Source organism: Nannobrachium achirus, assembly GCF_963921795.1.
Source record: "Nannobrachium achirus genome assembly, chromosome: 7".
Classification (NCBI taxonomy): Eukaryota; Metazoa; Chordata; class Actinopteri; order Myctophiformes; family Myctophidae; genus Nannobrachium; species Nannobrachium achirus.
In genome coordinates, this window is record NC_137816.1 from 19,203,606 (window position 1) to 19,225,648 (window position 22,043).

The following is a 22,043-nucleotide window of genomic DNA, read 5'->3' on the forward strand; positions in this document are numbered from 1 at the left end:
ACCATGCTCCTTCAAAAGCAATAACTCGTTGGATTGCTCTATCCAGCATTGCACAGATAGTACAAGGTATCGGTGCACATCATCTCTTATTTTATTTTGTTATGTTATTACTGCTGCTATAGAATACAGTATAATACAAGGTATTAGTTAAAGGTCTCGGTACCTATGGTTATGCCTTATTTGCACATTTATTTGCGCTACTCTGATGTTATATACTGTATATACGCTGCTATAAACTCTCATTAGTGTGGTTGCCACTGCAGGGCAACCAGACTATAGTACTTGTTCAACTTTATTCCATCCATCTATCCATCCATCCATCCATCCATCCATCCATCCATCCATCCAACCAACCATCCATCTCCTTTCTCTTCCTTGACAAACTTTATTCTCCGCCCACAGTTTTGGTGGCACACACTTGGGCCATATGTCAAATCGACCGGCTTCATCGGGAATCGATTCCTTATAAGAGATACGTTACATAGTTTAATTTATATACATTTATTTGTGAATTAATTTTCTCCATTGACTTTAATTAAAAAATTAACTTTTCCCAAATATGGAGATGACTGACATCATAGATGTCTGATATCATAGACCACATGAGACTGACACAGACAGTATGTCCATATATGGGCATTCCAAGATATGGGCATAATATTGATGATATGGGCAAATACTAGGGACAAGGACTGACAGATACAGAGATATTTGCAAGTGTGACTCGCGTCACGGCAACCACACTTGCAATTCCCAATTGCATCTGTCTAGTTGTTATCTTAGTTAGTGTTATTGTCATGTTGATGTACAGTATAGCACAGTACTTTGTGGACATCACACACTACTACCACCAATACCTGCACCCGGGCCCACACCCTAGGCTTCCTACTCGTCGCGGCGTAGCCCTCGCGGCATTCCGTGGCCAACGACGGCCGGGTATGGGTCCATCGCTCCGGCACCATCCATTTTCAGGGCTAGTGACAAATCATTTATGAGTCTTGATTATAATTGACGTCACAAAAACAAAACAATTGATTGATTGCATTGATCAATTTGTCGACCTATGGACAGATGTGACTGATTGACTGCTGTATTGCTGTCCCCTCTGCAGGTACCGTACGTACATGAGGCCCAAGTACAAGGTGGCCTACAAGATGGTGACAGAGATGGAGTGGAAGTGTTGCCATGGATTCAGCGGAGAGGACTGTAACACTGGTCCGGTTGGTGGCTCCGGGACCCAGATAGAACCGTCCAGACCCAGACCCCGGCCCGGACAGGGAGGCAGTAGTGGTGGTGGGTACATCCATGGCCACGTCACACTCACAATCTGAATCACATGACACATTTGCTCACATACCGGTATATAAAGACAGGGTTCCGGTCATGACATTCCTGGAAATATTTTGAAATTAGAAAAATATTTTTCCAGTACTGGAAAGGTTTTGGAATTGACCAAGGGTCCTGGAAGGTCCTGGAAAAAATAACTATGCATTGTCTTTCGTTATTGATTTTGTTAATACTGAAATGACAAATTAAACATTGGCCAAATTGTCAAATATTAGAGGCAGAAATTGTGAAAATAGCAGATCTACGTTGCGAGGCGTTGTGAGCATGTAGATCTGTTATTTTCACAATAAAACCGTGTTCCTCTCTTCAAATATGATTATCTCGGGGGTCACGGTCTGAAAAGGTTGAGAACCACTGGCATACACTACGTGTCTTTGGGCATTGCACATAGGAGTAAGCGACTCGTTATTGAGCTGAATTATTGTTATATAGTCCTGGAAATCGGGTTAAATATTCTGGAAAAGTTTTGGAAAAGTTTTGGAAATTAATTGTTAAAGATGTGTGGGAACCCTGTAAAGACATAACTCAACATAATACATAGACCTCTATTGACGCTGCGGGGGGAAATCAGTTGCCAAGAAGCAGTACAGCAGTTACAAATACAGATTTGTCGGATACAGCAATACAAAGATAAGAAATAACATTACAGAAGCACCATTAATAATGAACAGTAATATAAATAGTATACAACTAGCCTGCGCGATGCAGAAAAAAAACACTAAGGTTACAGTGTCCTCACAGTATCCTGCACAAAGCACAACCCAGTATGTAAGTAAAAGGTATACATGCAATTTACCACAATACTGTAGCCTAGCCTGCACTGCAGAAGATAAACAACCCCCAGGCACACAGACCAAATGTACAATATTAAAGGTACAGTACTAGTGTAGGCTGTGATATATTTTGGTCAAAACAAAACTTTGTATTTGTTAAAAGGTTAAAACACTATATTCTGATAGTACTCATTGCTATAGAGTGTTTGTTCAATAAAATGTCTCTGTCTCTCCATCCCTTTAATAAACAGAAAATACATTTTCGGGACAGCACCCCTTTCAGGACAGTAGCACTTTATCAGCTTCACGTTGATATTTCTCCAGTTCTAATTTTGTCTGCTCATATCTTTGTGTAATTACCTCATGTTTTCTAATTTCTAATTTAACTTGTTTATCCTGTATCCTGTAAGAGTTCTCTCTCCTCCTGATTGGATAACAACATTGGCAGCCCGGTTCTCAAAGTGGGGTCCAGGGACCCCTCTTGCTTACTTAATATTTGACAGTTTGGCCAGTTTGGTAATAACACGGTCTTGAAAGTCCTTAAATTGTCACTTCATAACTGTGCAGATACCCTGTATACACTTACTGTGTGTTGGTTTGTTTACCATTGAGTGGTGGGGGGGGAATGACATTAAGCTAATCATCTGGGGACCACACAAAACAATTTGGGGACCCCGCTTTGAGAACCACTGCGATTGATCTATACTTATAATACTGTGGTTGGTTGTGTGTGTGTGTGTGTGTGTGTGTGTGTGTGTGTGTGTGTGTGTGTGTGTGTGTGTTCAGGTGTGCATCCAGAGCGAGGGGACAGTGATAAGATGAGACAGCTGGAGGAGAAGGTCCAGAGCCTGACCAGGGAGCTCCACAAGGTCCAGTCCACCGTGAGGGGGATGAACGACCGCTTCACAGAGGAGATGAACAAACCGGGTGCTGGTGGTTCTGCTGGAAGGAACCCTGCTGACGCTGCCCAGCCCGCCATTACAGAGACCATCCACAGCATTCAGACCAAGCTAGACCAGCTGGATAACAGAACACAGGTCAGGTGGATTCCCATTGTCTGTCTGTCTGTATTTACGGTGTGCAGTACACTACTGACCAATGCATTACTGTAACTACTTAAACCTGTATATCGTCGCTGTCGGGTGGAAACCTTGTATCTCCAAAACCGTTTGTTTTGTATTTATCATTTTAAAAATGATTTAAACTAGTGAAAACAGCCGATCTACAAGCACACAACGCCTCGCGGTGCGAGGCGTTGTGTGCTTGTAGATCTGCTGTTTTCACTACTTTTGTGCGACTGCCTTCTATGATGAAGCAGGGCTTTACTTTGCGAAAAACGTACAAATGTGAAACTTGGAGATACGAGGTTTCTGCCCGACAGTGACGATATGGTACTTCATTGACCAAGAGTCCCCCATGGCTCTGCTTGTAGATCTGCTATTTCACAGGGCTAGTTCATGTGGTTAAGAAATGTATCAGATAAAACGTGAAGTACCATCAGCAGCATTCCGCGTTTAAAAACACACACACACACACACACACACACACACACACACACACACACACACACACACACACACACACACACACACACACACACACACACACATACACAGTGTCATGTTTGTATACAATTAAAAACAGACTAGCCAGGAGAAAGCTATGATCTCTTCTTGATTTCTCCTGTTAAATCCAGACATGTGGCTGAAGTGGAGGACAGCAGAACGGGGGTACAGCTCTGCATACACAATGTTGCAAAGTGTTTCTGATAGTTTGTATTTTTACTCTGTGTAATATCTGATATCATGCAGAAAATGTGGGGTCCAGGAAGCCCCAGCTGTCCTTGAGGGGGTCTCCAGCAAAATGAGGAACAGTTTAAACTCTTAAGCCCTATTTAATTTTTCATCTATTTTCGAAAGATGTTGACACATCTCGTGGGGGTCCCTGTCAGAAAGTCTTTTCATAAAGGAGGTCCGTGGCCAAATGCACGTCATTGAAATGAAAATGTTTGAGAAACACTGTCACTTGTATTGTCTGCAATGTCTCATGTGAGACAACCTTCAGTTCCTGGTGCAGTACATTCATGCAATATGCTTTCCTTTCCCAACCCAGGCCCATGACAAGACTCTGGTCAGCATCAACAACCATCTGGTGAACGGGAAGGGGAACGATCTGGACGGCGACCTGCTGGGAGGAGGTGTTAAGGGAGGAGGCGGGGGCTTCAACTCTCTGAAGGAGGAGATTCTGAGAGAGCTGGAGAGGAGGGTGTCTCTCTCCTGCTCCTCCTGCCAGGTAGCGCTCAATACAGCTTCAGTGACACCTTTCACGTTTACGTTTGAAATACCGTGAAAGGCATGTTCGGTGCTAAGAGCCAATCATTTCATGACCAAACATGAATATATACATTAACTCACTTAGCGCCGAGCGACTTTCGGGGCGACTAACTAATGATGGCGTTTAGTGCCGAGCGACTCGGAGCGACTTTTATATAAAAGCATTGTTTAAGCTTTTAATTTGGGTTGATAGACGGAGCGGAACGGTTAGCTTACCTTCGACTAGCATACAGATGAAAACCGTGAAAAAAAAGGATACGATTATTACGTCACCTTTAAGCCATAGCTTCCTGTTTACGTAGGCCTCTGTTAGCCGCTAGGCTCAATGCAAACCATCCGACCCTCACGTAGCTTCACTAGGTCGGATTTTGATTCGGAAACTTTCTGTGTGGCATCTATATACGTTCCGATGCCCATACCAATGGTGGTTTGAGACGATCAAGCACGAATTGAGCAGTATTGAGCTCAAATGGCGGCCCGCGGCCTGTCCATTGAATGTCAATGGAGAGCATGTCATTGTACCATCCTGTTATGTCATGAACCTTGTTTTTTATTCTGACTTAACATGGGACCATACAAAGTCTATGGGCTATGGCTCACTCTAGTGGTCATCTTGTGGTATCCGCATGTAACGTGCATCTGTTATGTAATGTGATTTTGGGGATTCAATATAGCTATTTCCTGGCGTTATAAGCGCAGATTCATATTGAAATCTGGCTCGCTCGGCGCTAAGTGAGTAGTCCGTTAAGGTCATTTTTACTTGCGCCGACAGAGCGAGCAAGTATATTTTGACCTGATGGTCAAGATTCAATTTAATGGTAGAAAATGTCAGCACTTGCACAGGAAACCAGGTTCCAATCTGGGGTAGAAGAGTAAATTACGTAGCTTTAATGTAAGCACCTGCACATAATAATGTAATTGCGACCGTCAGGGAGCAGTTTACTATGAAAACCTCCACCGGCCGTCCGTCCGTCCGTCCGTCCGTCCGTCCGTCCGTCCGTCCGTCCGTCCGTCGGTCACACGTCACACGTCACACCTTTGCCCTGCTCATATCTCCGCATCAGTATGACATCACACCACATGTGTACACAAACCTTTGTGTACGTTGCTGTGGCAACAGTCTGTTGTTGCTGGTTTGTTAGTGTACGTTAGCAACCACCTTAGCAACCATGGTTTTACCCTAGCAACCAACTGTTTACCCTAGCAACCAACTGTTTACCATAGCAACCATATTTTTTTACCCTAGCAACCAACTGTTTACCATAGCAACCAGATACGCAGAGCAGGGATCTCCATATATGGGCATAAACAGGTGACATCACACTGATGTCAGATACTCAGAGCAGGGATTTCTCCATAATATATGGGCATAAAAGGGATTCTGTTAGGGATCTCCATATATGGGCATAAAAGGGATTCTGTTAGGGATCTCCATATATGGGCATACAAGGGATTCTGTTAGGGATCTCCATATATGGGCATAAAAGGGATTCTGTTAGGGATCTCCATATATGGGCATACAAGGGATTCTGTTAGGGATCTCCATATATGGGCATAAAAGGGATTCTGTTAGGGATCTCCATATATGGGCATAAAAGGGATTCTGTTAGGGATCTCCATATATGGGCATAAAAGGGATTCTGTTAGGGATCTCCATATATGGGCATACAAGGGATTCTGTTAGGATCTCCATATATGGGCATAAAAGGGATTCTGTTAGGGATCTCCATATATGGGCATAAAAGGGATTCTGTTAGGGATCTCCATATATGGGCATAAAAGGGATTCTGTTAGGGATCTCCATATATGGGCATAAAAGGGATTCTGTTAGGGATCTCCATATATGGGCATAAAAGGGATTCTGTTAGGGATCTCCATATATGGGCATAAAAGGGATTCTGTTAGGGATCTCCATATATGGGCATAAAAGGGATTCTGTTAGGGATCTCCATATATGGGCATAAAAGGGATGTTGTTAGGGATCTCCATATATGGGCATAAAAGGGATTCTGTTAGGGATCTCCATATATGGGCATGAAAGGGATTCTGTTAGGGATCTCCATATATGGGCATAAAAGGGATTGTATCCCAGATGATGCCCTGTTAGGAGATCCACACTAACAGAATCCATATATGGTCCTACCGACAGCTGCTATAAGCCAACCCTGGCGATAAGGTCTGAGTCGAAGAAATGCTTCTTTCCTGGCAAGAATTGCCCCTTTATACTGTAGGGCTCGTTTGTGTATTGTATGACATCACGCCACATCATCGGCTGAGGACTGTGTGATGTCATCATATCTCCATATATGGAGACATAAGTTGCTCATGCCCAAATATGGGCTGGTGAGGTCAGACTTAGTGTGATGCGTAGGTTATCTCCATATATGGAGATTCAACTTCAATGAGTAACCATGGCAAACTGTCAACTGCCCGTATGTCTTGATAATTGGTAAAACAAACTTTTGGCCTATTTGTGGAGATAAGCGACCAACGGTCGCTTATCTCCCGATTAGGGAGTCTTACTGGTAATAGGGATGTCTGTCTAGTGTCTACATTTTCCAAAAGTAAATGCATGTATTAAATTCAGTATGACCAGAATCAGGGATAAAACATATCCCCCCCATTGATAAAAATGAATGACCAAAAGGGGGGATATCAAATGCAGACACATCTCCCCCCAGCAAATCCAACCCTGAGTAAAATTGTAATTATTGCTGTCGGGCAGAAACATTGTATCTTGTGAATGAATGCCATACTTCATCACACCAGAGTGTCACAAAAAGTAGTGAAAAATAGCTAACCCTAACCCGAACCCTATTTTCACAATTTTAAATTGTTAAAAGATATATAATAATTGCGACCGTAGGTCGCACTTTACTATCAAAACCACCACAAAGTGTAACTCTGTCCCTCCGTCTGTCTGTCAGTCTGTCTGTCACACCTCACACGTCACACTTTTTCCCTGCTTATATCTCCGCAACCGTTGCCCCGATCCATGCCAAATTTTGCACACACGTTCCTTGGCTGCCAAACTACAACCTCCAAGGACCCCCAGAGCTCCAGGGATCCCCAGGTCCCTGGGGGACCCCCAGATGTAAAAAATGACCAAATGCGCAAACATGACCAAATGACCACCCCAACGGGGCTGCTCACGGGGAATTCCCGGGGACCACCGACTCCTGGTGCTCCAGAACGGATGCAAAAGTGGTGGCGCCCCCAGTGGAGGACCCCCTACACTGCAGCTCACATAAAATGCAGTAACTCCGGCTAGGAGCGACCGGGACAGCCGGGGCCGGTACCTATTCGTCCGCCTTGCCGGCGCGGAGACCCCACCCCTCATTTCTCACATGGCCCTCTTCTAGCGCCACCATGAGGCCGATTCTTGCAAAACACATTTTTGGACACTGCTCCTACAATTTTCGCCCTAAAATCACGCAAATCGGTACACAGTATGTCTACACTCATCCCATCAACATGAATCTGTCCCATATAGCGCCACCTCCAGGCCGATTTTTAAAAACACATTTTTGGACACTGCTCCTACAGATTTTGCCCTAAAATCACGAAAATCACTACACAGTATGTCTACACTCATGTCATCAACATGGATCAGGAAGATTTTGGCAAAACACATTTTTGCCCTATTTGTGGAGATAAGTGACCTACGGTCGCTTATCTCCCGATTAGGGAGCCTTACTGGTAATAAAGGAATGGTTTTGGAAGTCTTATGTGCACCTGATCATCTCAGAGACGGGGGTGCAGGCAGAATCAACGTATTCCAAAAAATGCACAAAATGTACACAATGACACAATGAACACTTACTTGTATTATAATTTAAGCAACGTTTCGGCCACACAGACCTTCTTCAGGCATCTTCTGTGCACTCGACAGCAACAAAATGAAGTGTCGTAAACCATGTGTCCCAACAGGCGGGCGTGGAGGACCTGAGCAGGCAGCAGCAGGAGGACCGCGAGCGGATCCGGGCTCTGGAGAAGCAGCTGAGCGCCATGGATGCCCGCTACCACACCCGGCTGGAGGGCATGAGGCGGGAGGTGGCGCGCTCGCAGACCTGCTGCGATGGCGTCACTGACCTCAAGAACCGCGTCATCGACGCAGAGCGCAAGATCAGCTCCGCCTCGGAGAACTACGACGTCATCCAGGACCGCCTGGATAAGGCTCTGGGCGGCGTGGGAGGAGGTGCAGGAGGAGGTAACTTAACCGGAACAATAGTTGTACTCACTCTGACCTCTAAGGACTTTTTCCAGGGAGGGTTTCATGCGGCGTCTTGCTGTGTCACCCTTTCTTGTTTATATTTTTTGTGATTTTCTTTGCACTGACAGTTTACAGTTTACAGTTTAGGCATTTAGCAGACGCTTTTAATCCAAAGCGACTTACAATAAGCAGATAATACATTACTATAATAAACAAGATAATATTTCAGAGCATCAACAACAATAAACAAATGTATATGAATATCAATCTACAAAAAACAATATAATCAGTAAAGAAAAAAGAAAAGAAAAAAGGATTCTAAAAAACCTAAAAGCAAATGCTAACTAGCTTCATGTATGGTCATTTAGTGTTACAGTAGTGCTATGCGTTTAGGTGGAGTCTGAAAAGGTGAGTCTTCAGTCCACGGCGAAAGCTAGCGAGTGAGTCCGTTGATCTAAGTGCGACAGGGAGTTTATTCCACAGCTTGGGGGCCAGGAGGGCAAACTGTCTGATTTACCTGGAGGGCATGAGGCGGGAGCTGACCATTGGACACTTCTTTTTGGCTCTGCACTATTGGGTTGTGTAACTTGTGTTGTTAGTTTTGAGTATTATTGCTGTGTTTGACATGGTGGTGTAGCACTGACTAGCATTGACTGTTATGAACACTTTTGTTTGGCACTGCATTGATAAGTTGTGCTTTAAGTATTGCTATTTGTGTTGTGACGTGACACTTATGAGCATTGACAATCTTTGACACTTTATGTACAACAAGTATATATTCTTCTTTTTATTTGGCCTTTTTTACTGTACACAACAGTACTTTTTTCTATTCATACTTATCTGTAACTTTGTAAACCTTAAACTGCTGTGCTGCCTCTGGGCGACTGAATTTCCCCCTTGGGGATAATAAAGGTATATCTATCTATCTATCTATCTATCTATCTATCTATCTATCTATCTATCTAGGAGGAGGTGTGGGTGGAGGAGGAGGACGAGGCCATGGGGGCAGTGGAGGTGGAGGCGGGGGTGGTGCTGGTGGACAATTCCCTGGCGGAAGTGGAGGGACAGGTAGGCCAGATATTAACCGATCGCATGATTGCAGTTGTTTGAGATGATTTTTGCATAATCATTTACATTCGTGATATGAATTCATCTGTTGAAAAAATGTGCAGAGATAGCCAATCTACAAAATGAGCTTGTACATCAGCTATTTCTGCTATTTAAGTAAAAATATGAAATGAATGGCTTGTTTTGGCCATAGCACCTTATTTATTTGTAATTATCGGTATGTCACATGTCATATATGCTTTCAAAGCCTTAAACGTCATTTTGATTCATATGTTCCGATGTTCAATTCCAAAAACACAATTAAAACACAATCATTCGTATGACACCCAATCCCCTCTAGGCACGGGCGGCGGGAGGGACGGGGCGGACGTGGTGACGGAGGAGCGCCTGGACGGCCGGCTGCGGGAGCTGGAGCGGCGGCTGAACGGCACCATGCTGCGCACCGAGGAGAGCTGCTCCTACGTGGAGAGCGACCTGAAGGACTACTTCCACCGCGAGCTGGGAGACCTGCGCACCGTCTTCCTGGACCGCTTCGACGACCAGGCCTTCCGCATCGGCGACGTGGAGTCGGACGTGGAGCTGGTGAAGAAGCGCGTGCTCGACCACGACAAGAGGCTGGCGGGGCTGGAGAACGCCACGGCGCTCCTCGACCGGAGGGCCAAGGAGTGCGGGTGCGGGGGAGGAGGGGGAGGAGGGAGGGAAGGAGGGTCGGGAGGCGTCGGGGGCGGCAGCAGCGGAGGGAGAGGTGACGGAGACAGAGGAGGGGCAGGGGGGACGGGAGGAGGAGGAGCAGGGGGGACGGGAGGAGGAGGACGGTGGGACGGTGGAGGAGGAACCTGGAGGCCGGGGGGAGGAGGAGGAGGAGGGACGAGCGGCAGGCTGCCGGGAGCGGGAGGCGAGAACACGGAGAAGAGTCTGGAGTGGAGGGTGATCGCCAACGAAGATCAGATCCATCGCTTCAACACGCACCTCAAAAACCTCTCTGTGTCTGGAGACTCTCTGCTGGACAAGGTGGGAATCTCTTGTTATTTTTTTAATTTTTTTATTCATCTACTGTCAGTGGTTCTTGCTAAATAATTGATAGTTAGGAACCAAATAGACACTTTTGTAACTCTGACAGCATACAAATGGACCAAACTCTAGAGCGTACAAATGGACCAAACTCTGAGAGTGTACAAATGGACCAAATGGACCCTTATGGTTCCATATGGTTCCATTTGTACGCCCTCAGTGCAAAAGTAACAGAGAGGATTCTACAGTGTAAATAGTATGGGGGGTCCGTGGGCTAATACATATGAAACCGGAGGTCCCCAAATAGTTGAGAATCACTGATCCACGCTGTAACAACTGAATTGTGCCTCAGGAATCAATAAATACGATCTTGCATTTCATCATATCTTATCCTTACGATTAAATAAAGGTGGTCGACCTGAGCCAAGACGTACGCAAGATCAAGGCGCTGACCGGAGACCACGGGGAGCACTTCAACCGCATCGTCACCGAGGTGGAGACGCTGGGCCACGACTGCGAGCTGTGTGGCAGGATGGAGGAGGAGCTGCGCACGCTGAAGAACCACACGCAGCACGCCCTGGACCGCTTCGGGAAGCGCATAGACGCCATGGGCGGGACGGGCGGGGCAGCGGCGGGCTCGGGGCAGAACTTCTGCTCCCAGGTGTGCTCCACCCTGCAGGAGGAGGTGGTGCGGCTCCGGGAGGACGTGCAGAGATGTACGGGACAGTGTAAGATCAGACTGGATACACCCACGGGTTAGTGATTTACTCTCTAGTCATACTGGTTAGAATAGTCTGTCTGTTTGTCCTGGGTGCATCTCTCCATTCCGACATGTCTCCTTTCCGACAGAACTAACCCTATCTCTTACCCTAACCCTAAGAGGTGTCGCCACTCCGACAATAAGAAGTCACTGTAGGAGTGGCGACATGTCGGAATGGAGAGAGCCTCCCGTTTGTCCTACCTACTGTACCCATCCATCCATCTGCCAGCCTGCCAACTTACGTTCCTCACTCTATATTTCTCGTCATTCTCACTGTTCATTTGTGCTGACGTATTAGACACCACATCTTTGTCAAGAGAATCCATTTTCTCAAAGCTAAACTGGTGGGCTCTCTTACAGGAGGCGGAGCTGGTGGTACCGGTGGTACCGGTGGTACCAGTGGTAGCGGTGGTGTTCCGGGTAGAGAACCTGGGGATGGACTGGACTCGGACAAGTCCCTGGACGGCCACAGCGTGATCGGAGGAACGCTGAACAACAACCAGCTGAAGGCGCTGCAGGGCGAGCTGTCGGACGTCATCCTGACCTTCAGCTCCATCAACGACACGCTGAAAGGCCTGGAGCACACTGTGCACAAGCACGGCAGCGTCATCACCGACCTAGGTACCGTACCGCACGCCGCTGTTTCCAAAACACTGGGTCGAGACCCATTTGTGGGTCACGGACACATTCTTATGGGTCCCTTAATTTTTTGCTTTCAAAACATTTTCAAAAAACCTTCCCAAAAAAAGCAGTCATTTAATTCAGAAAAATCGAAGAAATTTCATGAATTAGAAAACTAATAAGAAGTAGTGAGAATAGACAATCTACAAGCTCACAGTGTGGCACGAAGCGACGCGTTGTGAGCTTGTAGATCTGCTATTTTCACTAGTTTGTGTCCTGGGCAAATGTCTAATTTCTCTTTTGGATCACAGGCTAAAACGTTTGTTAACCACTGCTGTACGCTACCGTACACAGTACACACGACGCTTCTTCAGCTTTTTGGTATTAATGGTTACTGTAGCCACCAGCCAGTGATCATATATGTATTTGGCTCTCTCAACACTGATGCAATGTGATGAGAGTGAAGATGAGAATGAGATCACAGATAACCAATAGCACCCCACCTCACACAGGAAACACCAAGGACAAGATCATCACGGAACTGGACAAGATCCAGCAGGAAGTGACGGAGCACATCGAGGAGAGCCGCGACCGCCTGGAGGGGATGGACAGGGACGTGCGGCGCTTCGAGAGCACCCTGGTGGTGGAGATGGGAGACTGCAAGCGCTCCGGGGACGGCCTGGAGAAGAGACTGTCCAAGCTGGAGGGAGTGTGTGGCCGTCTGGACGGCGTCTCGGACTCCCTGCAGAGGATCAAAGACGGTACGGGGCGCATCCAATTTAGCTGTGATTTTCTTTAGCCGCGTTTGGGTCAGAAGGTTCCTGGGTTGGATTTAAAATTAAACAGGTTTTCAATTCAGAACATTCTAAAGTAGTGAGAATAGTATCTTCAAGTTCACAACACATCATAATGCGAGCATGTTGTGAGCTTGTAGTTCGGTACTTTAGCTATTTTTCCAAATATAGAATAAATAAAATAACGAAATGTTTGCCTATAGGCTAATGACATGCCTAGAATAGGGATGGCCAGGTTTAGGGTGCGTCTGGCAGAAAAAGACTCTTACAGATAGACAAGTTAGCAGTTCAGGTCACTAATGAAATACATCTCCATGGCGATGGTCAGAACATACACATCTTTGAACATAGAGCACATTATGAGCATGTAAAATTAAAATAGAAATACAGTATATTGTCTTAGTCTCTGTCTAAGGAATCTTCCTTAAAAGGTTTTTTAGAGACAGTTTTTGAGACCACCGCAGTCAACCCTGAACATAGGACAAAGAAGGGTGTAACAGTTTACCCTGGATAATAGTAGCCTGACTGCAAGCGTCAGTCTCTTCACACACTACGTTTCACTTCGTTTTGGGAGAGAGTCTGATCCTTCAGGCAGAGATTCCACTTCAGCGGGGGCGGGCTAAAGCCTATTGACGTCACACACACACACACACACACACACACACACACACACACACGCGCTTAGAGTCCCCGACGGCGACGTGGCGTGACATTGCAAAAATACGTTATTTCTTATAACATATTATATGATTGCATGTTTACGTTAGTGCAAAATGGTATTAAAACGTAATGAAACGGCACTATTGTATAGTTTATTAAAAGAGTTCGAGTCGAGTCTGACAGTTTTCACGGACCAATCAGAGTCCACTAGCGACTCTCACGTGGGCAGAGGACACCAATCAGAGTCCACTAGTGACTCTCACGTGGGCAGGGGGCTAAATGGTTGGACAAAATGGAGGACATGTACTCTATGGAGAAGGTGACATATAAAATTAATGGTAAGGAAAACGTTTTTGAAAAAAGGTGGGCCGCTTATCTTTTAAATAAGGATAGCATGCCCACATAACCCCTCTTTTTTTTTGTTTCGGTCCATTTTGTTTTGTGTTTTTGTTGTTAGGCACGGACGTCAAACGAAAAAGCTTTATTTTATTTTTATTTTATTTTATGTATTTCTATTGTGTTGTTGAGTAGGTGGTGTTTTTTTCACGTGTTATGTAAAAAAAAGAAAAAGAAAAGAAAATAATTGCAACCATGGATATGAAATGTGAAATATGAAATGTAAAGTTGAAATCGTTGCAAAAAAAAGTATTACAAGAAATTATAATAATAGTGGAAATAGCCGATCTACAAGCTTGTAGAGCGGCTATTTTCAGCATTTTTGTACGACCACCATTGTACAACGAAGTATAATACAGGGCTGTAAGTGGTTAATCAGACCAATCGATTTAGTTTATCAAAAATATATATAACCATTTCTTCTCGATTTGTCAATATTTAAGAAATACAAAAATGTGCTTCTTGACTATTCGATTAATGCTAAATTAAGTCAGTTATTGGTTAAACATTTCGGTTTTGATATTACTGATGTAAATTATTTTTGGTTAATTGCCCAGCCCTATGGCGAAGCAGTGGTTTATTGAATGCTCTCCCATGTTCAGGTTTGAACAAGCACGTGTCGGGGCTGTGGAGCTGTGTGAGTGGGCTGAACAACACGGTGGTCACACACGGAGGCCTCATCGACTACATACAGACCACCCAGATGGACGGCGTCCACGGCAAGATCAAGAGCCTCAACTCCTCAGTCAACTACATCCTCAAAGAGCTGCACGACCTCTCAGAGCAAGACCTGACCGGCAAGTCACCTACTCCATTCTATTCTAATCTGTTCTATTCCATTCCAGTGATTCTCAACCTCGTTCATTTGAAGGACCGCCAGTTTGATTCTGCACTAGGCCACAGGCTCCCTTTGGTACCATTTTTAAATCTCTGGGATCTCAATTTACACTGTTAAAGTACCCAGTGTTGATTTAAGTCTATACTGGATGCTATTATTCCAAACGTAGGAGACGGTGGAGGAAGGAGCGCTTCTTTTCCGTTCACCCGCGTCGGCTACTCGCCAGCGTCAGGGTTACTGAGGTTAGGGTTAGGTTTAGGCATAGTTTTACTGAGGTTAAGGTTAGGGTTAGGGTTAGAGTTAGGCATAGTTTTACTGAGGTTAAGGTTAGGGTTAGGGTTAGGCATAGCTTTACTGAGGTTAAGGTTAGGGTTTGGGTTAGGTTTAGGCATAGAGGTTAACATTCACACGCCGCGCCTTCTAATTTATGTGACACCGTCTCCTACGGTAGGAATAATCGCATACTGGAGCATGTAGGGACATGCTCCAGTTTTACGGTGGTCAAACCACCTTCGCCTACCTTCACGGTGATCACAGAGGCCACCTTAACTCTTATACTGCTTTGGACGTTCCTGTTCGCCCCAATTCTCAAGAGACCACTGCGCCAATACGGCGCTCGTTCGCGTTCGTTCGTTCGTTCGTTTACCTTGTTGAAGCTGATGAGGGGTCGCGCCGCCGTGTACTGTAAACACATTTTCCGCGGTGATGGTGTAAAAAATCCATTATGCGTTAACATCAACGGAGACCAATTCACTTCCTTGTTGATTTCCTCTGGCTGTAAGGCTCTGTGGCCAGTGACTGGTCTGAATGTACGGCAACACATAACAGGCAAATTCACATTCATTCTCGCATGACGCCGCCCTCTGCTGCCTGGCAGACCAAAGTGCACTATTGCACAATCAAAAAAAATAAATAATAATAAATAAATAAATGTCTGTCTATCTACTATAACGTCGCAAAGGTAAGCCGCTTTTTGATGGCACCAGACCCAATAAATAAATAAATAATCTGGCAGTAGGAGAGTTAAAGGTCTCATGACATCAAATTACTGACATCACTGATGCGTCTGCGTTCTCCAACATTACTTCTGAGACTCCTACGTTCATAATCATCACAACATAATAACATTATTTATTATTATTTGAAATGACGTTTGAAACCATTCTAGCTAGCGTAGCTGATAATGTTTTGTTGTTAGCTGTAGAAGTAGCATTTGTAACCAAATGGACCCAGACAGTGTTTCTCAGCCACTAGCTGCTGGGACCCGTCATATGTTTTTATCCACTCATGAATTAAATAGTCACAACATATGATAAGATTATTTATTTTATTCAGAATGACGTTTGAATCCATTTTCGGACCATTAACACTTCCCCAGCCTGGCCAGAATGGCTTGTCTGTGGACTAGCCGGATATTTCTATTATTGTATTTTGATCTGAGACATAATATTATGATCATCAGCATCAGCGCGCCCCCCGTCCTTCTTGGACGGCACCGTTCTTTTTTTTTTTTTTTTTTTCGATCCCCCGTCGTAAACTCACCATAAATGTGTCGATCTGCATTGATATAGTGGGGATTTTGGCCGAGTCGTCTTCCCCCCCGTGCGCTTCGCATGCACGATCCGTGCACATCGAGGTAAGCCAATGTAATCCACTCGTATGAAGCGCCCATGTCAACTTTTTTCTGATCGAAAACATCATGAAGAGATGCTATGCTAACGCCTCCTCCTACAATGGAAGTGGACGGGACTTTGGCTATAGAGAACGAAAAGCTACCAGAAGCACTTCCGGTTCAGAGGGTTGAGAGAATGATCCCTTTAGATCAGTCGAAGAAGAGATGGAGAAGAGCTCCTGATAGTTTTTTTAAAAATATATAATTATAATTTATTTCGGTTTTAATGGCCTAGTGCGGAAAATTCCGGTCGGCTAATTTAAGTACAGAAGAAGTACGGTTTAATCCGGTTTTAATATTGAGTGGCTCCCCATGGCTGAGAAAGAGTTAAGAATGGAAGCAGGCATAGGCGGTCAGGTGGGGGACATCAAAGCCAGGTGGGGATCAAAGCCTTTGCTCCGCCTCGTGCCGAAAAACTAGCGCACCTCGTTTCCAAATGTACAGTTTCCGAATATACTGTTAGGTTTCTTGAACTCAGTTACACCCCAAAAACCTGTACTCTGCACATTCTGTGGTCTTGGGTTTTCTGAATAATTAGGCTCAGAAAAGTGAAACGATTGAAATTAACGCTATGCTTCATTTCACGGTTGATTTCGGTTGATCAGACCTTTATCAGAGCATACATACTGTACTGTATGTTTTATTTGAACTACTATTTTGAACAGTATCTTAGCCTTCTAGATGTTTTACATAATCATCCAGCAATTCCACTCTGACAGAATTTGCATTGTTTTAATTTATGTGTGGTCTTGGACCATAGTACTGTAGTTCTTGAATATGCATTTGGCTCGACAGATGACAAGTGATTTATTAATCTTGTCATGGTACAGACTGAGTTATGCACCAACATAAAAGTATTTTCATTTAAATGTAATTATACAGACACATAGCTGACAGTTTGGTCTTTATGCTTGCATTAATTATAATGTCATACATGTATGTATGTGACACCAAAACTGTTTATTTCCTGAAACATTCCTATTAGAGTGTGTGTGTTTAATCCCACACACATAACAGCTATATTTAATAAAATAATAACATTTTGGTTTTATGTGTGCTATATGTACAGTAGTGGTGGCACCAAGCGTAGTGGTGTGACTTTTATCAACAATTTCTTTCATTTGGTAATGAAGTATTGAATCTCATTCCGTACATCTTGTTTGTTCTTTTAGGCCCTGTGTTGCTGCATAGAGGTTTGGGTGTTTTTTTCTAGATGTTCAGCTGTTGTAAAAGTCCCACTATAGACGAATCCACAGTGCGCTGCCGCGTAGTTATGGTGTCGCGGTGCGAAGCGGTGCCGTTGACACCGTAGTTCTGATTGCCACTCTGGGGTAGGGTTGTTCGATTAATCGATTTTTAATCGTAACCCGGTTTTTTTCTTTTGGACGATTTAAAAAAATGGAAATCGTAAAATCGATTTTCACTTTAATTAGGGAAATTCTTACTCATTGGAGCCTTGCACGCGCAAAAAGTACACAGCCCCGTCCTCCTAAAGCAGGACGACAAGGTCCGACACCAAATTAATACTACTTTCTCTCTGATGTGTCATTTCTTTGATGCGCGTTTAGCGCACGTCAGACTGAGCAGAGTTCACCACCGCACTGCGCTCACTCGCGATGGTTCAAGCAGAAAACAGAACAAAACGCTGCTGAGCTGGTAAACTTACTTCTTGTTGTAGTTTGAAAGAAGCTTATTAATTCTGTGTTACCCACCTACTGACTGTAGTCTCCTACTGTCCCTGTCACTGTGTTAATTTTGCGTCGGGAAGCGAAGCGCTTCGCCTCCGTTTACAATCAGTCAACATCTCCGTGCATGAGTGGTGCAGGGCAGGGGCGTAGCCAGGAATTACATTTTGGTAGGCGAAATGCCAGCCAAAGGGGTGGCCTTAGCTATTGTGGCTGTTTTGTCACTCACTATTGATAATGAAACACTAAGGACGCTAAGTTAACTTCTGTATGTGATTGTTGCGCAACTAAAGTTATTATTATTAATACCCTTATTGTTTTATTGCATTTTGCTATTTGGCTATATAAAAAAAATCAAAAAATGAAACAATAATGAAAAAAAAAAACATTTCCTTGCATTTTTTTAATGAAAACAAAATAGTTGAAACAATGTATTATTCTTTTAACAAAAAATCGAAATCGAAATTGAAAATCGGGATTTCAGAGAAAATAATCGAGATTTTATTTTTTGGCCATATCGAACAACCCTACTCTGGGGATTCATCTATTCAATAACTGAATGCATTTGTGTATGCATATAATGCTGCACATTCGCTTCATCATTTTCAACAAGGTTAATTGATGGGGGAAATAGTGAAATAGTGATTCTGTGATTAAGCATCAATGAAGTGGGGTCCAGAGACCCTCCGGGTTCCTTGAGGGGTTCCAAATAGAAGCTTACATGGACCCTTACGGGTCCATTTGGTTTCATTTGTACATTCTCAAGGAGTTATGGGGCTTCTTGAAATTATAAAAAACGTTTGATAAACACTGGTCTACAGTACAAGTTTGATAAACACTGGTCTACAGTACAGTATGTACCGTTGTTTTGGGTTGAGATTGGCACATTTCCTGGGGCAATCTGCCCAGATCATGCATTTCACACGTGTCTTCTTCTTTTTTAGTTTTTTATTCTCAAAATACGCCTACAATGTAGTGCATTTGAAACTACATTGCAGTGCACATCATGGGGTGATCACTGCTTGCCTCCTGTGAATTGTTTTATTTTTATTTCTGTTGATTTTATTTTTATTTCGTTGCTGAGTGAGGTCAGCAGACAAAGTGACACGAGTGAGTAGAAACAACCTGAGTGAAATGTGCCAATGTCAACCAGAAACATCGGTACTGTAGTGCAGCAAAGACTCAAGATCAATATGTGAAATGGGACTTCTACAAAGACGAACAGTGTTAACTGTTAACTAAACCATTGTCATGTACTGTATATATGTATTTCTAATGCTAATCCTGTCAAATCTGAGAGTTTCCTCTCAAATTGGAGGACAGCAGGGCTTGAAAGCAGGCTAACCTCAAATGACTTTCAGGAGAGACAAATAAAGCAGTATATTAACCAAAGTAGTTTAGCAGTTTGAGAAGCCATTAGGTAACCAGAAGAAACCCAGGCTGCATTGCTAAAGCCCACCAGCTCCACATAATGACCTGTGAGTGAGCTTCACTGTGCGGAGGTGGAAATCCCTCTTCCCACCTCTGACGTAGGTAGTTGTTATTAATCATCTCATCGCTGGGAAAAAGCACTTCCAAAACACCACCTATAGTATGAAACTCAGTAAGAAGTACAATTTGAAATATCCATACGATATATATGAGGGCGATAGGGCGAGAGAGAGAGAGAGAGAGAGAGAGATAGAGAGAGAGAGAGAGAGAGAGAGAGAGAGAGAGAGAGAGAATATACAGTACTGTAGATATCTATAGATATTAAGTGTGTGTGTGTGTGTGTGTGTGTGTGTGTGTGTGTGTGTGTGTGTGTGTGTGTGTGTGTGTGTGTGTGTGTGTGTGTGTGTGTGTGTGTGTGTGTGTGTGTGTGTGTGTGTGATCTCATGTAACACATTTACTCACTACACGGTGCCCAGATACAATAAACACCACAGGCTATCAAACACCACAAAAAGGCCAGAGTATTTAGAGTAGAAACATGACTAATCTGAACATTCAAACGAACACGCTATGTTTGTGTGCGGAACAGTGTGGTGAAATACTTCCCATGACACAACACTTCAAAGGCTGAACAATGTGTGCATGCACGCGCACGCGCGCGCGCGCACACACACACACACACACACACACACACACACACACACACACACACACACACACACACACACACACACACACACACACACACACACACACGCTAGCTCCTGCAGTATATGGTTTTGAAAGCAATGTGACTTGTGTGTAAAGTGTAATGTCCCTACTCCCTAACCTTTGTTTTTGTCTCAGTGGTCAACATATACAGTACATTTTACATGTCTGTGAATGTGCAATTGTGTCATATGATCTATTTTGATTGTCCTCTCACTGTTCTGATCATTGTTATTAATTGCTTGTTAAAACTTGTTTGATGTCAGCTATCAGCTATCTGTTTGTGTTAGTTTCTCGCAACTTTAGAGGATTTTCTCAGTGATTATTATCTAAATTATTATATGAATCAAATAATTGAGAACCCCTTTTTTACAAATTCTACTTGATTTGATAATAATCGACGAAATCGATTAGTCTCATTAACCACTCCTATTTCATGCTTCATCGTACAATGGTGTAGGGCAAAAATAGCAAGAAATAGCAGATCTAAGCACAGAACTTGGCGAAACGTGGCGAGGTTGTAGATTGGCTGCTTTTTTTAAACTACATTGCTACATTTTTACTATTGAATTAAAGTATACATCTGTATTTTTTACTAAATAACAAATTGGACAGATTAAATCAATTACTTTGATTAACTGTTGCACCCCTAAACAGCCACACTAAACAGCCGTTATGTTATGTTATGTTATGTTATGTTATGTTATGTTATGTTATGTTATGTTATGTTATGTTATTTCCAACGGTTACGGTTGGAAATAATATAGGTACACATGGAGGGGTGGAGGCTATTATGGGAAAAGATTACAGTACGTTACATGCTACTGTAGGCAGGAGTGACATATTGTACCCATCCCTGTCATGAATTCTCATCTACACCAGGTATTTGATATTGCTGGTGAACCAAATCTAGACCAAATGCACAAGTATTAACAACTTTAACCTAGTAGGCTATTTGTTAGTATGTTATGGACAAACTGTAGGTCCTGGCATATTTAAAGCGTCATTGATGCGAGCATCACTGATCACTGATCAAGTCACTTGTTCACATTGGAAACATGAACTAGTTTCTATTCTGTATATTCAGCTGCACTTCAATTATTTTGTAGGGCATTCATTTAAAAAGAAAAAGCGACGGTGTAATCTTCTCATACATACATAAAATGTTGATAATTGATAACAACATAAAGAAAGACAGATTTTAATGGTACCATCTTTGTGTATCTATCTAATTTCAATATACATTGTTGCTCATTTTGCATAACAACTCACTATCTCGCTATGCAGATCAACAAGTATCTCCTTCTGTGCTGAATAATATTATACAATATCTCTGTGTCAATGTTTTGATTATTTGATTATTTATTATTGGTATACTTTCTGCCAACCCTCACTGCCACAGGCCTGCCCGGCCCACCAGGCCCCCAAGGACCCCCCGGAGAGAGAGGCTTCAGCGGGCTGCCAGGGTTAAGGGGCCCCTCCGGACCTCCAGGAAGACAGGGAGAGAATGGTCTCAGAGGACAACCAGGTAAAGACAAGCTGATTGTTGCGACCGTAGGTCGCAGTTAACTATGAAAAACTATGTCCGTATCTTGTCTGTAACGCCTCATTTCTATAGCTGCTGACCCGTTGTGACATCACATTGTTGACATTGTGACATCCCATTGTTGTGCCATGACCTCTACATTAGCTCTGGTCCATAGCGTTAGTGTAGTTCTCCCTAACGCTATATA

General features: G+C 43.7%; 1 protein-coding gene across 1 annotated transcript in view; it reads left to right on the forward strand.

The window, feature by feature from the left end:
• The window catches only part of LOC308288626 (EMILIN-1-A-like), a 109,698-nt gene that overhangs the window by 78,880 nt on the left and 8,775 nt on the right, over positions 1–22,043 (forward strand). The window contains exons 3-12 of the mRNA XM_080730097.1: positions 1,112–1,293; positions 2,907–3,157; positions 4,233–4,412; positions 8,384–8,663; positions 10,075–10,745; positions 11,155–11,500; positions 11,866–12,126; positions 12,639–12,887; positions 14,579–14,773; positions 21,713–21,838. Of these exons, the coding sequence (XP_080586223.1) occupies positions 1,112–1,293; positions 2,907–3,157; positions 4,233–4,412; positions 8,384–8,663; positions 10,075–10,745; positions 11,155–11,500; positions 11,866–12,126; positions 12,639–12,887; positions 14,579–14,773; positions 21,713–21,838 (2,741 nt within the window). The remainder of the gene's footprint in view (positions 1–1,111; positions 1,294–2,906; positions 3,158–4,232; positions 4,413–8,383; positions 8,664–10,074; positions 10,746–11,154; positions 11,501–11,865; positions 12,127–12,638; positions 12,888–14,578; positions 14,774–21,712; positions 21,839–22,043) is intronic.